We start from the raw sequence: 22,058 nt of genomic DNA, 5'->3' as shown, positions 1-22,058 counted from the left end.
TGTGCAAGGATGTGTACATGGATGTGTGCAGGGATGTGTGCAAGATGTGTACAAGGATGTGTACAAGGATGTGTGCAAGGATGTGTGCAGGGATGTGTGCAAGGATGTGTGCAGGGATGTGTGCAAGGATGTGTACAGGGATGTGTGCAAGGATGTGTACATGGATGTGTGCAAGGATGTGTGCAAGGATGTGTGCAGGGATGTGTGCAGGGATGTGTACATGGATGTGTGCAAGGATGTATGCAGGGAGTTGTACAGTGTCATAGACATTTTAAAAGTTTGTACATTTTTGTAACATCCTTAAAGAGGCTGTACATAATATTGACACCTCATATAAGAAAATGATGATGAGTGGGAGTTGTTTATCGTACAGTAAAACACTGCTGGGAGAATAAACCACTCTGGGCTGTGCACCTCATGCTTTATTCTCCCTGCAATGTTTTATTGTAAGATAGACAACTCCAACTCATCGTTTATTTCTTAAATGTTACAGGCATTGGAAGTGTGTAACATAGCTACTTCATAAGGTAATGTGAATTAGGCACCCCTAAAGTAACTATAGCAAGTCTCTTTAGTTCCACAACGCACATCACCATTATGACATCACACTGCTTCTTTGGTGCAAAAGATATGACGTCACAGTTAGCTACAGAAATGTACAAACTCTCAAGCTCTCTATTGTCTCTAAAACTTGAAGTCCACTTTTTTGTTTTCTGTCCCAAATTTATTGTCCCTCATACTTTGAGTGAGTGAGTGAGTATGGTTTTACACCACCTTTAGCAATATTCCAGCAATATCACGGCGGGGGACGCCAGAATTGGGCTTCACACATTGTACCCATGTCGGGAATCGAACCCAGGTCTTCGGCATGACGAGCGAACGCTTTAACCATTAGGCTACCCGACTGCCTCATACTTTGAATATGTTATGGCCTAAGTACATTTTCTAACCTATGATAATACAATACTTGAATACAAAGAGCTTTTCTTTAAGTGTTCGCTTCTTCAGTGATGAAGCTGTTAATCCATCTGTTTCAATGACAGTGGTTATTCTGATTTGAAACCTCTGAATGACCAATCAGAATTGAAAGTTTTCAATGATTTCTTGTGCAATAACAGGTAACTAATTTTTCTCATGCCATGGTGATTACCCCAGGTAAAATTATAACAGAAGCAAGTTCATGATGTTTGTTATCCATATCTTACTAACTGGTGCTTCCTATATCCATCTATGAGTTCTCCAGCTCTGAATAAGAAGGTTACTTGTCAATGGCTAGCATCCTCCCAGGTTGTTTCACCCATATGAGTGAGTGAGTGAGTGAGTGAGTGAGTGAGTGAGTATGGTTTTACGCCGCTTTTAGAAATATTTCAGCAATATCACGGCGGGGGACACCAGAAATGGGCTTCACACATTGTACCCATGTCGGGAATCGAACCCGGGTCTTCGGCGTGATGAGCGAACGCTTTAACCACTAGGCTACCCGACCGCCCTTCACCCGTATGACCAGCTGGTTTGAGAGTATAATGAAAATGCATACAAATAGTGACGATATCTAATACTTAGAAAATAGTGAGTGAGTTGGGTTTAATGCCGCTTTTAACATTATTCCAGTTATATCATGGCGTGTCAGCTTAATGTGGGAGGAAAGCCCGAAGTGATGCAGGTCTCAGACGTTTACGAGCATGGGTATGGTGCTGACAAACCTTGAAACATAATCAGGCCGAACTGGGATTCGAACCCACAATCATAGGTTTCTGGCATGCCCAAAGGATGCAACTCTGCACAGCGAATCGCAGGGCCTTAGACGACCGGGCCACCCGTGCCCCCACTTAGAGAATACCCAACAAGCTTCGAGGGATTACATATATGTCCTGAGTGAATGAATGGTGGTAATCCAGAGCCTTAAGCGAGGGACTTCAATCATTCCTTCACGATGGTAATATTCTAAATGTTTCTAAATTGTTGCAGAAGCAAAGAAAATCATCAATGATATAAAGATGTTATAATGTGTTAAATGTTTTTCTTATCCAGCAATTAGTATTTTGATATTTGGACAGGTGGAAATTAGCCAGGACTTGTATTGCTCATTATCAAGATTGTTGAGGATCGATTACAATTATATTTTGAAATCAGCTAAATGATGACTGTGTTAAGAAGCCAACAGGCAATAGCATCAATACCCTTTGTGTTGTAAACTTTGACACAAATCCTTTCTAAAACCACAAGACCTATCTTACTGCACACACACTGCATGGATTAGTTATTCCAGCGCTGGCTTCTCTAAAAGTTGTTAACTCAATTCCAATTAATATAAATACAGTCATATTGAAAACGACAATTTTGCACTTTACTGAATTGACCCGACCACCCCCCCATTATCTAGTATTTGTTCTATAGCTGTGCAAATCCAAAAAGGTGAGCAACAGAGCATCATGTCTAAATCATATATAACTTCATAAGGAAAGGAAAAGAAATCCTAAAGTATGTCATTCAATGTTATGTAACACAGTATGTTAAGATTGCAGTTTGGGGAAAAGGGTCATTCCCCAAAAGGATTTGTCAGGAGCCTTACAAGATGTCACTTCAGTGGCATAAGTCAATGATAAGGGTAGATTCAATAATTTAAAATGAAACATGTAAGTGTGTAGACAGAATAAGACTTTATCAGGATATGAAGATACCCAAGCATATTGTTTATTACATTATGTAGTCCATAAACAGGCTGGATAGACACCAAATCAACCAATAAGTCATGTTAAAGTTGCTCAAATACATAAATTGAGATTTTTTAAAACAAGGTAAATGATGTTAAACAAAATAAAATAGCTTAAACATGTTTTCAAAGTATATTCATGTACAAGAAAACTTTAATGCAAAACAGGAACATGACTACAAATTTACTCTTTATTCGTCATATTAAATTTACAATTAATTCCTTTTCATTACATGTTTAGTGAACACAGGTATGTTTAAAACAATATAAACTATATTGATTTCAATTCATTTCCTGTTTTACATCTAACTTCATGTTTTTGACTGCTATGCGATTACCTTCCTTACATATACTGAGGCCCGTGAAGATCTGGATTAGATTAGGTCTCCAGCAACCCATGCTTGGCGTAAAAGGCGACTAACGGGATCGGGTGGTGAGACTCGCTGACTTGGTTGATGCATGTCATCAATCCCAATTGCGTGGATCGATGCTCTTGATGTCAATCACTGGATTGTGTGGTCCGATTATTTACAGACTGCCGTCAAATAGCTGGAATATTGTTGAGTGCGGCGTTAAACAACAAACCAAAACAAACAAAAACCTTACATACTGAATTTGATAAACAGTAAATGAGTGCAGTAGTCTATTCAGGCCAGAACTAAGTCAAACTTGTGGTGAACCGACCTAATGCTACCATCACACCAAAGTAGTTCTATTCCGTTCTACCCCGTTCTGGACAAAATGCCAAAACGGGCTGTGATCACTGTAGAACGCGTAGTTTGGCGTAAAATACGATGCTAGTTCGTTCATAAGCAGTCCTCAATACGTCTATCGCGTTCTTATCTCGCTCTTAGCCAGTCTTCAGACCTCAACCCAACAATGTTTCGAAGCAGTTCGAGCACGTTCGTAGCCTTTCTCAACCAGTTTTTAACCAGTTCAACCTCGTTCTACCTAGTTCACAATACGTCCAAGCCAATTCTAAATAATTCTTAACCTGACCAACTCGTTTGCAGTACGTCCTCATCTCGTCCCAAGTGCGTATGTATTCGCGTCCTGGCCCGTACTGGCCTGTCTCCTATGGATACCGAGTGCATTATAGCCAGTCTTCATTCAAGTTCAGGGCTCCGAGCTGTACACATCAAACTAGTTTGGTGTGATGGGAGTATAAAGGCACTGTCTTCCTCTCATTATTGCAGTTAATGCGAATGTCATGCATTTCAGGGTTTAAATAAAAGTGAACAACAAACAATATAATTTTGCAAACTAGTAGACCAAATATGACATGTTCTAAACAATTGTTTAAAGAAACTGAAATGCAAGCACTCTCTATTCAGTTACCCATTATTCCCATTTATTTTTTTGAAATTATTATAAATAAACCATGGAGGCATGGAATAACATTGCCAGTAAAACTTCATGAATATTTAACTAATAGGGACATGGTTGGAGAACAAGACAGAAGGAGTTATGTGACAGACAGATACAGGAAATATTGTCTTGGAGTGGCCGTTCATGAAATAGCCCAGTGCATCATGTCACAGGAACAAGTTTTTAACCCTACAGAGGAAGAATCTGATTGTATTCAAAGACATGCTTTGCTACCGATAATGAAGAAAAGTACCCAACATCATTGCTCATGTCTTGTTTGTCCGAATTTGCCGCCATCTCACTATATTCTGCCAACTATATGGTCGCTGCATGTCAGGAGGGGTGCTTTTGATTGAATGGTGTTGAAGGTCAAGGTCAGTGATAGGCTGGAGTGTGGATATTGTTTAGGTGGGATGGAAGGAAGTGGCTATAAATCGTTTTTTGTTGTGCATATATATGTAATAATGTTGACATGATAATAATTTTAGATATGTTGATATACGTTCATATAATAATTAGATCCACAGCAAGTGCTTTTATAAGTTATCATGGTGTAACAGTTATGCATTTATAAAACAGCAAGAAATACATATTAATCAAGGAAAGAAGCAGATACAAAATATTAGTAGTTTCAGTTATAGCTTTTTAGATAGATGCTAGCCTAAGGTTACGAGAACCTATCTCCCAGACATATTCAATAAGACAAAAGATATATCAACATAGTCTTATAGATTGCCTTGAACTATTTGATTTAAGTAAATCTGTCATCACCTATATTAGAATAACATTCAGCAAATACTTCAATTTAGACTCATAAAGGATTCGCCCCCCATACAAGCTCGTCTATAAGTGATACCATAATCTCTTTACAAGCATCCAGTAAATATGTCAACAAGATTAGTGCCAGTCCAACAAGATTAACAAGATTGAGTATTCCCCTCCGTCTAGCCATTCATTAACCATAATGCACATCCCATTGTGTATCAACCAATCATATTCCTTTTTATTGTTCCAAAGTTTAGTTAAATAGATAGAGAAGCAAGATGTCAAGCAGAAGGGGTTTGTCGCTCTAACCAAGCAGACCTCTCTCCCACAGCCCAGAGGGTTGTACCGACTCTCTGTTGCACCCTCAGCTATATTTTAAGAGATTGTAAATTGTTCATGTTTCTTGTAAATAAAATTTTGATTAGACTCCGGTGACTCCGGCTGTCAAGCACGCCATTTGGAAGGTTTTGTACCTCAGAACAGAACCATTATAAAACCTACACTAAACCATGGATCCATCCCTGTGATCTCAAATTACCCACCTTTGATTTTCATTAGCCGATTTGATTAGCTTCTCTACTCAGTCTTGGACCAATCAGAATGCCAGTTACAAATCAATGTTAGTTGGCGATAATAACAACATGGCAGCCAGACTCATTGATTATGAGGGGCGGTCGAGTAGCCAAGTGGTTAAAGCGTTTGCTCGTCACGCCGAAGACCCGGATTCGATTCCCGACATGGGTACAATGTGTGAAGCCCATTTCTGGTGTCCCCTGCCGTGATATTGCTGGAATATTGCTAAAAGCGGCGTAAAACCATACTCACTCAGTCACTCATTGATTATGAAATTTAACATATAAAAACTGACTGACACACAAAAGAAAGCCCTAAAAAATCATATCTTCATATCTACCTCCCATTCCCCTTTCATTATCCCAACTTTTGATTGGTCAGTAAAACATTAATGAAAATCAAGGGCACATAATTTGCGATCGCGAGCACAATGGGAATGGATCCAGGTGTCAGTGTAGGTTACGGAAGTGTGACCCCGGACATACAGAGGATAGTAGGTGATCAGAAACTTGGAAATTAGGGTGGAAATATACAGTGAAACATTGATAGTCTTGTCTCTGTTAATCCAGAAAATGATGTCCAGTGAGACTGCCTATATACATTCCCCTGTCCATAGTTATTCCTTTATCCTGTAATATGCTAATCCGGGTTATTTCAAGGTACAATCTAGATTAGAGTTTGGCTGTCATATAGTAATACTGAAAATAAATACCCGGTACTAACTGAGATGAGATGAGATGAGATGAAGAAGTTTGGAAAAGACGGAGTGACTTAAAATACCAGAATGAACATGTACTTTGGAAAATAAGTCGCATTTGTTAGCCAAACATTTCTCATCTAATTGTTACTTTGGTTGAAAACAAGCCAGCAAATGATTTAGTTATATGTTTTTTACAGTATATACTAGAGAACAGAAATGCTGATAGTACCAATTTATATGACTACATGAGAACATTAACTTAAATGAGCTGAGACATAGTTTGTCAAACACTGATGTCCATTTCCTTTCCTCATGGTATCTGTTTTGGAGTGTGTTTGGTTTAATACCACTTTGAGTGAGTAAGTATGATTTTACGCCGCTTTTAGCAATATTCCAGCAATATCACGGCGGGGGACACCAGAAATGGTCTTCACACATTGTACCCATGTCGCGAATCGAACCAGGGTCTTCGGCGTGATGAGCGAACGCTTTAACCACTAGGCTACCCGACCGCTGTAATACCACTTTGAACAGCATGCCAGTTTAATGTAGGAGAAAAGCCCGAAGAGATGCAGGTTTCAGGAATTTTCTCTTTTGGTGAAATGATCTTGCATGGCGATGGTGCTGACAAACTAGAAATCATGACAGATCTGGGATTCAAACCCATAATCATAGGTTTGGGGCTTGTGAAAGGGATGTAACTCTGCACAGTGAATTGTGATGTCTTAGATGACTGGGCCACCCATGTCCCTGGTTAAAGTTTTTGACTTGTGAAACACCCAAAAAGTAAATGGAAATTCTCCAATATTGTGAGGTTACATTGATACTCTTTCCAAGTTTCAGATGAATCCCTGCTTCAAACACACATTCTAGAACAGCACTTTAAGTTATAGCTGGCATTGACCCTCAGCAAACAGGTCATCATAATTTACTCAACAAGTTTCTAAAACCAGGGTATTTGAAGCCAGTGCAATAATTGCTGTACACCACACTGACTAATATGTGATGCTTGAGTAAGTTTGTGTGATAGATTCTCGGGGTCCGTGATTCCAGCACCATTATAAACCTAGATGAGGTGTTACTAGGAGAATAATGATCCACCCTTGGCCCTGTGGCTGTTATGGACCAAAGAGGACCGGGGAGGGAGTGACTGTCATGTTTGTGTTTGATGTATTGCTGCAAGTAGCAGCATCGGTGATGAGGCTAATAGAGCTGTTGGTACTCTTAATTACACTGCACTGACTAACTCCCCTGTACGGAGTCCATCAGGACATGTTTGGAAAGTCTGAGAGGTGAGCTGTCGGTAATGGATAAAAAGATGCACAGAGAGACAGAAAGGAATGAGAGAGGGCCTGCACTGCCCTCTCTCTCCCTCTGGGTAAAGGCGAGTTGCACGCACGCTGACGACAATCGGAGATTTGCTGAGTCGCTTCAATGATATTGATCACACTATAGAACGATTCACTCAACTGAAAAATTGTACCAGCTTTTCAAAGCTGAGGAACCTGTCTGTTGCATCGGAATATTGTCTTGTTGCGTTAATGATACAGCTGAAGTGAAGTTGGGAGTTTGACGATGTACGGGGATTCGGACAGCGTGATGCCCCCTAGTGGCAGGGCATCAACCATGTCCTCGTCACTGTTTGTCTTCAACACAGAGCTGACGATATGTGGCGATACCCTTGGTACTCAGCTATTGGCACAGGTGAGATAATTACAGGTATTCCTACCTGGCAGGTAAAATGGCAGGTGTGTTTATGTTGTACTGTTAATTATTGATGCTAGATTGCTTTTAGCTGGAATTGTCGAGGTATTGTGTAAGACATTACACTAACATTTACTGTGGAACGGATACTCCAATGAATTGATATTTTCTATACACATTCCCACTTTTGACTTGTCAGCTTGCATATCGGTCTTTTAGTTAAGTCAACTGTCATGGACATTTTACAAAGAATTTGTACAATTACAAAGATACCGATAATGTAAATGATAATATTTTTTTCTAAAAGATGTCATTAATTACTCAGATTCCATTTTAGTTTAATAGTAAAGATATTTAAGTAAAGTTTTCCAAGTCTATAAATAAATTCCATTTTTCTGGCAATGTCTGCAAGGTTGTATTATGGAAATTATTCAACATTTTTATTGTCTTGAGATTGAAAATGACTATTTTGACTAATAGCTAGTTCCTGAAACATTATTTTTCTCCTATATAGTCATGTACCTGTTAATAGGTCTAGACTGCTAAATGGATTTTCGCCCAGCAATTACATGGTGATTAATAACCTTTGTATAGTTTCTACAATTGCCACGTGCATGAGCGCTGTTCTCTCCATCACTGACTGACAAAAGGGATAAGAGCTCCAAAATTTCTCCCCATTCAAGAAAATAATTAGTTTGAAATTAGGCATCTGCGGGGCCATCCATTGATCAGATCCCTCGTCTGTAGATCAAAAAGAAATTGCAATAAATCGTCATGTAGTGACTGTTACATAATGGCCCGATCAAGATATGTTTTTCTGTGGACAAGAAGTTAAAGGTCATTGATTGGCAACCCTCGTTTGCTGTCGTAATGCTGTGCTACAATTAAGTTCCTGTGTTGATATGGGGCTACATCATTCTACTTGCGTTCAGGATTAACATGGCGGTATGTAGGTTTGTTCTATATATATTTTAGAGGTATATTCAAGTGAATGTGCTTACTGTTAATCTAATACAGGATTTCATCCTTTTTGTCTTTCATTATGCATCGTTTTATTTTTTCTTTATGTCATCCTTTTAGTTTTCTTTATGTCATCCTTTTACCCTTTCATAATGTCATTCTTTTATTGTTCTTTTTGTCATCCGTTTAGTCTTCTTGATGTCATCCGTTTAGTCTTCTTGATGTCATCCGTTTAGTCTTCTTTGTGTCATCCGTTTAGTTTTCTTTGTGTCATCATTTCAGCCTTTCTTTGTGTCATCCGTTTAGTCTTCTTGATGTCATCCGTTTAGTCTTCTTGATGTCATCCGTTTAGTCTTCTTTGTGTCATCCTTTTAGTCTTCCTTATGTCATCATTTCAGCCTTTCTTCATGTCATCCTTTTAGTCTTCCTTATGTCATCATTTCACCCTTATTCATGTCATCCTTTTAGTCTTCTATTTGTCATCCTTGACTTTAAGTGCACAAATTGCATAATTTATTTTAATACACTGTATATGCCGACCTTAAGTAGGCAGAAAAACCTGTAAACCCATCCATCCAAAACTGCAAAACTTGCAAGATAACAAATATATGCACAAAAAAGTCATTATGAGGTAAAACTATAGATATAATATACACATTTAGGTCACAGTACATAACAGTACTGCTTAGAAGACAAAAATACATTTATATTCTTTGAAAGTTCAAGAAGTTGTAGAATTCTTAACTATTTTGAAATATCAATCCCTGTATGATTCCAGGGTGGAATAGGTTCCAGTACCTGTATTTGTTGCAAAAGTTTATCAGTGGGGATCCAGCCATCTTCCCGAGGCAAAAGAGTTAACTGACTTTAAAAAGTCCAGTTTCCACCCTTGCAGAACAAGGCTGGAATTCCTGGGCTCGATCATAGCGCCACCAGTGGCTGTTACGAGTTATGTCCCTTCTATGACTCTCCTATGGACCAATCAGATTCTACCTCTCGTATCACTTGCATTTGCTTAAAACAGAAGTCAAGACGATCTGATCGACAATCAGTATCTATATTGTGATAAAACGGGTCTTACATCGCGAAGCGCATCAAATCACGAAAGCACCTTGATTGAAAACATGAAAAGATTTGGAAAATATCTGTTGACAACGATTTGGCGATGCACATGCTTTGCAAATCCTGCAATCGACCTAACTCTGCATGACAGTTTACGAACCAGATTTCAATTTCATTGTGAGATTTTGATTGGACTATGCATAGACTCGTTAGTCCAGCCAAAATCTAACTCCATAATACCAACCTAGTTCGGGATGGGTGGAAACTGGACTTTTATAGTCAGTTAACTCCTTGCCTCGGGAAGATGAGATCCAGTGGTCACACGATGTGACCTGGGTGATTGTGTCTCCTCATGCTCATACTGTCAAGCACTGGTTTGCCTAGTTCAGATTAGAACTATATTTTCAGGCTGCTGTGATATAGATAGAATATAGACTCCAGCATGAAACAACACTCACTGGTATTAATGAAAATAAATATTGAAAAAGTAACCATTCTTGTTGAAAATTTAGTCAGATCCATTGCTCTTGTCAAACAAGTGTTAATCTATATGTTTACGTTATAGAACATCTTTATTAGCAAAAAATCGGTTTTGCATGAAATACTTGCCATCAGTTCCCACTTGAACTGACGGCATTAAGATCTTGTATGAGCGATGGCAATAAAGTACATTAATGCATGAAAAACATGTAATGCATTCCCTGATGCATGGCTGCAACTGCACATAAAAAAACAACATCCATTCATTGTCACTGTGGTAGTAATTGCGTCAGATCTGAGGCCGTGTGTTCTCATAATGCAGAACTTCTGCCACTCGCTGTGAGAGAATGACTATATCATAGACTTCCTGGTATTGCCATTCACCGGGACAAGGTAATGGAACGTTCAGGCATGATTGCAGCTGAACATGATGCGGCCATGTTGCAGGAAGTCCTGGCCTGTTTCAAGGTGGTGTTAGAAAACACCAGTCATGTTGGTTTAATTTTGTAATGTGAAGACTAGCTGTTGGTTGGTTCACCACTTGTTGATTTAAAAATGTGTGCAATATGATAGGATTTATTACAGATATGTTCATATTCATGTGAACATTAATGGATTAATGTCTCTATTTATCTTTTCTGGATTTGTTGTCAGATTAGAGAACAATATTATAAACTTAGTGTATTATTAATGAAGGAACTGATATGGAGGGTTTTATGATAACTGTTAATGTTTAGTGGGTATCAACGTTTGTTTTGTTTTTACTGAGATTACATCTTCTTATGAAGTCAGACTTGATTAAAGTAATTCAGCACAATTTTAACATGAATAGCCACTCTCACACAGTATTCTGACTCCAAGCTGACCAGCCCTTGTTTAATTACCTTAAGGGGCAGTGGGGTAGCCTTTTGATAAAAGCGTTCCAGCCGTGATATTGCTGGAATATTGCTAAAAGCGGCGTAAAGCCATACTCACTCTCTCACTTAATTACCTTAATACCAAGTGTGAGGCATCATAACAACAACTGCCATCTTTTAACATCTTTTGGGATGATGCGACCGGTATCAAACTCCCAGCTTTCCACTCTCCGGGCAGACACTCTATCCACTAGACCACTGAGGCAGTCAAACTATTGGGGGAATAAATAACGCAAGGTCTTTGTCTAGGCAAATCTCCATGGATGATACATGCACTGTCACATCCCTTGTGGCTTGTATTTTATTGTTTAAGTCAAATATATTACAAAATGTTCATTCCTTTTTCTATTATTTGAGTAATTGTTTTGAAAGCTTTTCTAAACTCTCAAGTAGTTTTGTTAAGTACTCAAAAGATTATTCATATTTACAAGTTTCTTACTTGAAGGTGATGTTTGAGTAGCTCACTAGTTTGCTTGTCAAGTTAGCTTGTCATGCCGAAAGATTGGGTTTGGTTCCTCATGTTTCCAACCTCATGTTTCCTTCCCGAGTTAACTGACTATAAAAGTCCATTTTCAACCATTGCCAAACAAGGCTGGTATTATGGAGTTACATTTTGGCTGGACTAACGAGTCAATGCATAGTCCAATCAAAATCGCGCAACGAAATTGAAATACGGTTCGTAAACTGTTTTGCAAATTTCTGTCGATTGCAGGATTTGCATAGGATGTGCACCACCAACTCAATATTTTCAAAATCTTTTCATGTTTTCAATCAAGGTGCTCACATGATTTGATGCACCTCACGATGTAAGACCCATTTGATCACAATATAGATCTTGATTACGGTCTTGCCTGGGCGCCGCCATTTTGTTTGAAGCAAATGCAAGTGATATGAGAGGTGGAATCTGACTGGTCCATAGGAGAGTCATAGAAGGGACATAACTTGTAATAGCCACTGGTGGCTTTATGATAGAGCTCAGAAATTCCAGCCTAAATCGGCAAGGGTGGAAACTGGACATTAAAAGTCAGTTAACTCTCTTGCCTCGGGAAGATGGTTTCCAACCCATTGGTGTCGGCTGATGTAAAAAGGCGCGAATGTAGTAGTATGTTATAGCTTCTGACCAGACCGAGAGGTTCAAATTAGATTAACACTCAAATACCTCCAAAATTGTTTGTTGAGGCAATGCTCGAGTGTTGATCTAATTTAACCTAAAAACTAAAGGGCAACTATTACGTACTGGCAGAGAAAAATATACTTTGAATTTTATTTTTGGAACACCTATGCACGTGCATTTGAATACCTGGACATGTGCAACTTCTATTGTAAGACAGGGGATTTATGGATATGAACACCTGTGACAAACAATAGAGAAACATGTAAATTGTCATAATCACACCTATCTCTTATGGACACAATTAATTACAAAATTTCCATTAGCTTCCAGTATTTTTTACCTTTTGACTTTGGAATTAAAATGGACAGGTTTGGTTAGAATTAGCAAACCATATCAACAAAACTAGCCACATGCATTAAAGAACACATTGAACATAAATCTATACGGTTGTTTATTCCACGTCAGACAGACAATGCCTTTGATTGTTCCATCAGTCAGCCAGGCAATCTTGGCGCCAGTTAGCTGTGATGTACATTCTCAGTCAGCCACGCGTGACCAGAGTCATGTTATCCCCAGGGGGTTGGATGGCATAAAGAATATTATTGATTAAATTAGTGTTGAACTAATTGTCTTACCCTCAAGTCTTTCATTAGCTAATCATGGACCCTGACATTGAGGTAGGTGTTTATTCGTTGGCTTGATCTGTGGGAGAGTGTTAATTTGAGAAATATGGAAAATTACGGTCTTTTACTTTGGTTTTCATTAAAAAAATAGTTGATCAGTCTAAATATAGGGAGTTGTTTCATATTACACAGGGATGGTGAACCAGAGCTTCTTGCGTAAGGGTTATTGTTCAATAATGATTTTGTAGTTAACCACAGCTAGGCAAAATATTTATTTGTCAGCTTTTATTGCAAATTAAAAGGACGGGAATGTTTACTGTCGGGATTCCTAGTCTTAATTGCCTTTTGAAGCCTCACATTGATTTTTTCTTTGGTCCTGTTTTTTTGTCTTTAAATTAAAAAAACTTGAGTCAGGGAATAATGCTGTTACATGGCTGTGTTAATGTAAGTCTATTTCCCTTGGAACTACATGTGATTGGTGTCAAGCTATATGTGGATGATAAATTCAGTACAACTCATGCTAGAGAGTCAGATGGAAATGAGATGATATATTCAGTACAACTCACTATTGCTAGAGAGTTATATGCAGAAAATATATTCAGTACAACTCACTATTGCTAGAGAGTCAAATAGAGATAAGGACGTGATATATTCAGTACAACTCACTATTGCTTGAGAGTCAGATGGAGATAGGATGATATATTCAGTACAACTCACTATTGCTAGAGAGTTATATGTATATAATATATTCAGTACAACTCACTATTACCAGAGAGTCAGATGTAGATAATATGTTAAGTACAACTCACTATTGCTTGAGAGTCAGATTGAGATAAGGAGATGATATGTTCAGTACAACTCCCTATTGCTAGAGAGTTATATGTAGATAATATATTCAGTACAACTCACTATTGCTAGAGAGTTATATGTAGATAATATATTCAGTACAACTCACTATTACTTGAGAGTTATATGTAGATAATATATTCAGTACAACTCACTATTGCTTGAGGGTCAGATGGAGATAATATATTCAGTACAACTCACTATTACTAGAGAGTCAGATGGAGATAATATGTTAAGTACAACTCACTATTGCTTGAGAGTCAGATGGAGATAATATTTTAAGTACAACTCACTATTGCTTGAGATTCAGATGGAGATAAGGAGATAATATGTTCAGAACAACTCACTATTGCTTGAGAGTCAGATGGAGATAATATGTTAAGTACAACTCACTATTGCTAGAGAGTCAGATGGAGATAATATGTTAAGTACAACTCACTATTGCTCGAGAGTCAAATGGAGATAATATGTTAAGAAAACTCACTATTGCTTGAGAGCCAGATTTTAGATAATAATAATAATAATCAGAAAACTCACTATTGCTTGAGAGCCAGATGTAGATAATATGTTCAGAACAACTCACTATAGCTTGAGAGTCAGATGGAGATAATATGTTCAGAACAACTCACTATTGCTTGAGAGTCAGATGGAGATAATATGTTCAGAAAACTCACTATTGCTTGAGAGTCAGATGGAGATAAGGAGATAATATGTTCAGAACAACTCACTTTTGCTTGAGAGTCAGATGGAGATAATATGTTCATAACAACTCACTATTGCTTGAGGGTTAGATTGAGATAATATGTTCAGAACAACTCACTATTGCTTGAGAGCCAGATTTTAGATAATAATAAAAATCAGAAAACTCACTATTGCTTGAGAGCCAGATGTAGATAATATGTTCAGAACAACTCACTAAAGCTTGAGAGTCAGATGGAGATAATATGTTCAGAACAACTCACTATTGCTTGAGAGTCAGATGGAGATAATATGTTCAGAAAACTCACTATTGCTTGAGAGCCAGATTTTAGATAATAATAATAATCAGAAAACTCACTATTGTTTGAGAGCCAGATGTAGAGAATATGTTCAGAACAACTCACTATAGCTTGAGAGTCAGATGGAGATAATATGTTCAGAAAACTCACTACTGCTTGAGAGTCAGATGGAGATAAGGAGATAATATGTTCAGAACAACTCACTTTTGCTTGAGAGTCAGATGGAGATAAGGAGATAATATGTTCAGAACAACTCACTTTTGCTTGAGAGTCAGATGGAGATAATATGTTCATAACAACTCACTATTGCTTGAGGGTTGGATTGAGATAATATGTTCAGAACAACTCACTATTGCTTGAGGGTTGGATTGAGATAATATGTTCAGAAAACTCACTATTGCTTGAGAGTCAAATGGAGATAATATGTTAAATAGCTCACTATTGCTTGAGAGCCAGATTTTAGATAATAATAATAATCAGAAAACTCACTATTGCTTGAGAGCCAGATGTAGAAAACATGTTCAGAACAACTCACTATAGCTTGAGAGTCAGATGGAGATAATATGTTCAGAACAACTCACTATTGCTTGAGAGTCAGATGGAGATAATATGTTCAGAAAACTCACTACTGCTTGAGAGTCAGATGGAGATAAGGAGATAATATGTTCAGAACAACTCACTTTTGCTTGAGAGTCAGATGGAGATAATATGTTCATAACAACTCACTATTGCTTGAGAGTCAGATGGAGATAATATGTTCAGAAAACTCACTATTGCTTGAGAGTCAGATGGAGATAAGGAGATAATATGTTCAGAACAACTCACTATTGCTTGAGAGTCAGATGGAGATAGGATGATATATTCAGTACAACTCACTATTGCTAGAGAGTTATATGTATATAATATATTCAGTACAACTCACTATTACCAGAGAGTCAGATGTAGATAATATGTTAAGTACAACTCTCTATTGCTTGAGAGTCAGATTGAGATAAGGAGATGATATGTTCAGTACAACTCCCTATTGCTAGAGAGTTATATGTAGATAATATATTCAGTACAACTCACTATTGCTAGAGAGTTATATGTAGATAATATATTCAGTACAACTCACTATTACTTGAGAGTTATATGTAGATAATATATTCAGTACAACTCACTATTGCTTGAGGGTCAGATGGAGATAATATATTCAGTACAACTCACTATTACTAGAGAGTCAGATGGAGATAATATGTTAAGTACAACTCACTATTGCTTGAGAGTCAGATGGAGATAATATGTTAAGTACAACTCACTATTGCTTGAGATTCAGATGGAGATAAGGAGATAATATGTTCAGAACAACTCACTATTGCTAGAGAGTCAGATGGAGATAATATGTTAAGTACAACTCACTATTGCTAGAGAGTCAGATGGAGATAATATGTTTAGTACAACTCACTATTGCTCGAGAGTCAAATGGAGATAATATGTAAAGAAAACTCACTATTGCTTGAGAGCCAGATTTTAGATAATAATAATAATCAGAAAACTCACTATTGCTTGAGAGCCAGATGTAGATAATATGTTCAGAACAACTCACTATAGCTTGAGAGTCAGATGGAGATAATATGTTCAGAACAACTCACTATTGCTTGAGGGTGGGATTGAGATAATATGTTCAGAAAACTCACTATTGCTTGAGAGTCAGATGGAGATAAGGAGATAATATGTTCAGAACAACTCACTATTGCTAGAGAGTCAGATGGAGATAATATGTTAAGTACAACTCACTATTGCTAGAGAGTCAGATGGAGATAATATGTTTAGTACAACTCACTATTGCTCGAGAGTCAAATGGAGATAATATGTAAAGAAAACTCACTATTGCTTGAGAGCCAGATTTTAGATAATAATAATAATCAGAAAACTCACTATTGCTTGAGAGCCAGATGTAGATAATATGTTCAGAACAACTCACTATAGCTTGAGAGTCAGATGGAGATAATATGTTCAGAACAACTCACTATTGCTTGAGGGTGGGATTGAGATAATATGTTCAGAAAACTCACTATTGCTTGAGAGTCAGATGGAGATAAGGAGATAATATGTTCAGAACAACTCACTTTTGCTTGAGAGTCAGATGGAGATAATATGTTCATAACAACTCACTATTGCTTGAGGGTTAGATTGAGATAATATGTTCAGAACAACTCACTATTGCTTGAGAGCCAGATTTTAGATAATAATAATAATCAGAAAACTCACTATTGCTTGAGAGCCAGATGTAGATAATATGTTCAGAACAACTCACTATAGCTTGAGAGTCAGATGGAGATAATATGTTCAGAACAACTCACTATTGCTTGAGAGTCAGATGGAGATAATATGTTCAGAAAACTCACTATTGCTTGAGAGCCAGATTTTAGATAATAATAATAATCAGAAAACTCACTATTGTTTGAGAGCCAGATGTAGAGAAGATGTTCAGAACAACTCACTATAGCTTGAGAGTCAGATGGAGATAATATGTTCAGAAAACTCACTACTGCTTGAGAGTCAGATGGAGATAAGGAGATAATATGTTCAGAACAACTCACTTTTGCTTGAGAGTCAGATGGAGATAAGGAGATAATATGTTCAGAACAACTCACTTTTGCTTGAGAGTCAGATGGAGATAATATGTTCATAACAACTCACTATTGCTTGAGGGTTGGATTGAGATAATATGTTCAGAACAACTCACTATTGCTTGAGAGCCAGATGAAGATAATATGTTCAGAAAACTCACTATTGCTTGAGAGTCAAATGGAGATAATATGTTAAATAGCTCACTATTGCTTGAGAGCCAGATTTTAGATAATAATAATAATCAGAAAACTCACTATTGCTTGAGAGCCAGATGTAGAAAACATGTTCAGAACAACTCACTATAGCTTGAGAGTCAGATGGAGATAATATGTTCAGAACAACTCACTATTGCTTGAGAGTCAGATGGAGATAATATGTTCAGAAAACTCACTACTGCTTGAGAGTCAGATGGAGATAAGGAGATAATATGTTCAGAACAACTCACTTTTGCTTGAGAGTCAGATGGAGATAATATGTTCATAACAACTCACTATTGCTTGAGGGTGGGATTGAGATAATATGTTCAGAACAACTCACTATTGCTTGAGAGTCAGATGGAGATAATATGTTCAGAAAACTCACTATTGCTTGAGAGTCAAATGGAGATAATATGTTAAGAAAACTCACTATTGCTTGAGAGCCAGATTTTAGATAATAATAATAATCAGAAAACTCACTATTGCTTGAGAGCCAGATGTAGATAATATGTTCAGAACAACTCACTATAGCTTGAGAGTCAGATGGAGATAATATGTTCAGAACAACTCACTATTGCTTGAGAGTCAGATGGAGATAATATGTTCAGAAAACTCACTACTGCTTGAGAGTCAGATGGGGATAAGGAGATAATATGTTCAGAACAACTCACTTTTGCTTGAGAGTCAGATGGAGATAATATGTTCATAACAACTCACTATTGCTTGAGGGTTGGATTGAGATAATATGTTCAGAACAACTCACTATTGCTTGAGAGCCAGATGAAGATAATATGTTCAGAAAACTCACTATTGCTTAATAGTCAGATGGATATAAGGAGATGAAATATTCAGTACAACCCACTATTGCTTGAGAGTCAGATGGAGATAATATGTTCAGAACAACTCATTATTGCTAGAGAGTCGGATGGAGATAAGGAGATAATATGTTCAGTACAACTCACTATTGCTTGAGTCAGATGGAGATGATATGTTCAGTACAGCTCACTACTGCTTGAGATTCAGATGGAGATGAGATGATATAGTCATTACAACTCACTATTACTGGAGTCAGATGGAGATAGGGAGACAATGAATTGTTCATTACAACTGCTTATTGTTAGAGACTTGAAATTACATATCAAACTAGACATATTTCTGAGTTTGTGATAATGGACACCTTCATTTAGTTATGCATGTTTTGCTATTGACTGAACATTCAGCTCAGGATGAAATTTCAATTTCCATGTAATCAAGCATTCAAATGAAAGACATTTATCAATAATGTTGGACTCCCAGTTGGGGGAATATCATTATTGTAAAGTACACAGTTTGATTTAATGAATATCCTTGTTTTTTTTCACATCATACTTATTTTTGTCTGTTGAATTATTGTTGTATCATGTCATTTACCGAGATGTGAATTACAGTTTTCTGTGTTCATGGTACAAGCTTTTGTCTGATCAGTTATTCTGCCTAATAGAAGGAATTCATGTAAACCGATATGGAAGATTATTGTTACAATGCCCATAGCAATCTGATATGAGAATTGAAATTCAGTGAAGTAGCAGTTAAGTTTAGAGTAATTTATTTCTCTGCAATGATTTGTCTTGCTCTTCTACCAGCTAACAGATTGTCCAGGTTGTGACAAAACTAACAGTGCAGTTCCTCTATTATGTTAAGGCTGAGTTCAATTTTCTGTAGACAGGTTGATTCCGATTGATTTTACAAGAATGGTTCAGTAATGGCCCTGCTAACACCTAAACTGTGAAAAGAGTGTGAAATCGTCGCTTTAGATTTTCCATTCCCAGAATATTTTAGTTGATGGAGAGCTATCCCTTTTAAGTCCTGCAGTGTGTGCTACATTAATGCTAGAAATTGTCTTGTGGCGGAAAGCCAACTCCCAAGACACTGCCTCAAAGAAGTACCTGTGTGACTGCGAACATTACACAAAAATCATTTTTGTCAAGATTAAACCTTATCAATTATAAAGCCCTGATTTATGTCACTGAGTTCACAGTGAAAAAGAAACATCTCAGCAGATTATTAATCAATAATTTTACATGGAGGGCCATCAATTACTGTTTGCATCCTATTTCCCTAAAGCTAAACATCCAAAGCTGTGATATGTCTGTCAAGCTTGAACAGAAACAACCTCCAATGTCACAATTTCTGTCAGACAAGTTTGCACACCCTAGGGACCAAACAGACCCTAGTTTCCTGCTGTATGGCGCCATATGGTGCCATTTAACAGAATGGTTAACGCAGTAGAATCTGGCTAAACCAGTCTTGTGTTGGATACAAGTATAGGCCAGTTTAGACATTTGTCCAGATTATAGAGACTTTAGCAGGAACTGCATTCCTTGATATCATGATATGAACACGCAATCAAAGACAATATGGTCTTTGGTTTCAATTAGTTGAAGAAGCTTTCATAAAAGTAACCTTTCATGAATGTAATCCATTTCTTAAAACTTGTTTTGTGTAAAATATAAGCTTTGACCTTGAGAAAGTGTCCAAGTCATTAACACAAAGTAAATCAATGACATGATAAATTGGTTCTTTGTCACACAGGTTTAGTCTGGAATCCATTGTGAACAAATGCTGAGTATATAGTTTTACTTGATAGATGAATGTAGTAAATTCAGGACAGTAAACTTGACAGGTATTGACGGAATCCGGATAAGTCAGTTCTGTAGTTTTGATAAAGAAAGTGGTATATTATTCTGAGGAAACTTGAATACCTCTGTGAATGATTGATGCCGCCAGACTGTAGATGTTCAGTGAGCTTATAAGTATTCTCCATATGTGTTTATTGTGTCTAATGTGTCTTGTCTGAAGAAGGGTAGGAGTAATAGTCTGATTCAATCTGCCTGGTGTGAGGTATGGTTTATTCATAGGGGTAGTGAACCTTGTGATAGGCTTGCTAGCTCCATGGAGCAATTTGTAGTTGATACACATTGTAATCATTTTATGTCCGACAAATTGAATCAATCCCTTGATTAACCTCTGTAATGCTCTCATTTCTACTAGAGTTTATTATTCAGAGTAAAGTGCTGTTGAGGAATTTATAATACTTAGGCAAGATGTCTGTTTTTTATCGGGGGGAGTATTTCAGTGTGAGGGAGTATTTCTGTCAGAGGGGTCATAGTTTTTCACACATAGATACAAGAGCGTAGGAGAGTGGGTTTGTATGGGAATTACGGAAATTTCCAAATGGAGGTGACAAATTGTTGAGGCTGCAGAGAAAGAGGAGCATCTGGCATTTGTCACGGTTCGGAGCCACAGACAGGGCAACATCACTGACCCTAGGTCAACAAAGGTCACAGCCTCTACCTGAGTAGGGGAGGTCCGTTGCAACAAGACAAGGGCTGACTTGGCAATATGAGGTATATCATCCTGGCTGGTGTATAACAGAGGTAGCATATTGACGCTTCCTGCTGTTGGTGCTGGGGGTGGCAGACCTAGGCGGCAGTGCCAAGAGGCAGTGTTTATTGAGATTGCCATACTGAGACGGGGCAGGAGATTTAGCTTGGTGGATTGATCACTTTGTTGTAATAACTGATGCAACAATCTAATACGGAATTGGTTTTGGGATTTATCAAAGAACTGTGCTTCCATTATTGTCTGGTCATTATTATCTACATTGTAACAGATGGTTACTATTCTGAAACAATTGTGACTTTCTTATGAATTATAAAACACAAAACAATTTATTGATTGTGAACTAAAATTAAAGAGAAATTAAGTTGAAATCAGAAATTTTATTTAGCTGATCTTGTGATAACCTTGGTGGGTGTTATGACTTTCTAAGTGAAAAATAACGCCAGAGACATTTAGCAGATTTGATATTAACCTGATGGGATTAGATTTAAATCTGATCTAAAGTGTGTAGGAAGTTTTAGGATCACAACCAATCTTTACCTGAATGTACAGATCACCTGGTTTGCTGAGTGAGTCAGAGTGGATGTTGTTGTAGACGACAGTGATGGAAATAGCGTGGTTGAAATCACAGCCTGTCATGTCAGGTGTTGCCTGCGTCAAGTGATTCCTCCGCTGGGAGATTTAGAGGAGAAGACCATGAAAACATCCAAAGCCAGTTGTAGCTTCGATCGTGGATTCCTCCAAGACTAATCATTCAAGATTTTTTTTCCCAACTTCTTTTGGGATCTTGTTATCGTTCCACCCATGAAGAACAGATGACCTCAGGACCTCGAGGTCTAAGGGAGGACGAGGCTGGCTGGAGTTGAAGCTGCATCCCTGACACCCACACTTCATGGAACATATCTTTATGGGGAATCACATGTGACTTCTGTCCTGGAGAATTATATGTGGTTTGACAGCACTGCTTGATGTCAAAATGTTCATGCAAAAACAGTTTGTGATTTTAATCTGGCAGTTTCAGGAATAGCATCAAAGCGTACAGAC

The 22,058-nt window shown here is 37.6% G+C and overlaps 1 protein-coding gene across 1 annotated transcript in view; it reads left to right on the top strand.

Moving 5' to 3' along the window:
- The first annotated feature begins 7,371 nt into the window (after positions 1–7,371).
- Positions 7,372–22,058, top strand: part of LOC124141177 (rhomboid-related protein 2-like) — a 95,429-nt gene continuing 80,742 nt past the window's right edge. Inside the window, exon 1 of the mRNA XM_046509111.2 lies at positions 7,372–7,823. Coding sequence (XP_046365067.1) covers positions 7,695–7,823 — 129 coding nt within the window. The 5' untranslated portion in view covers positions 7,372–7,694. The remainder of the gene's footprint in view (positions 7,824–22,058) is intronic.

This window comes from Haliotis rufescens, unplaced genomic scaffold (genome assembly GCF_023055435.1).
Source record: "Haliotis rufescens isolate VD_foot unplaced genomic scaffold, xgHalRufe1.0.p SCAF_11, whole genome shotgun sequence".
In the NCBI taxonomy this organism is placed as follows: Eukaryota; Metazoa; Mollusca; class Gastropoda; order Lepetellida; family Haliotidae; genus Haliotis; species Haliotis rufescens.
The sequence above is the reverse complement of the archived record's forward strand: the minus strand, read 5'-3'. Positions and strand labels throughout refer to the sequence as shown.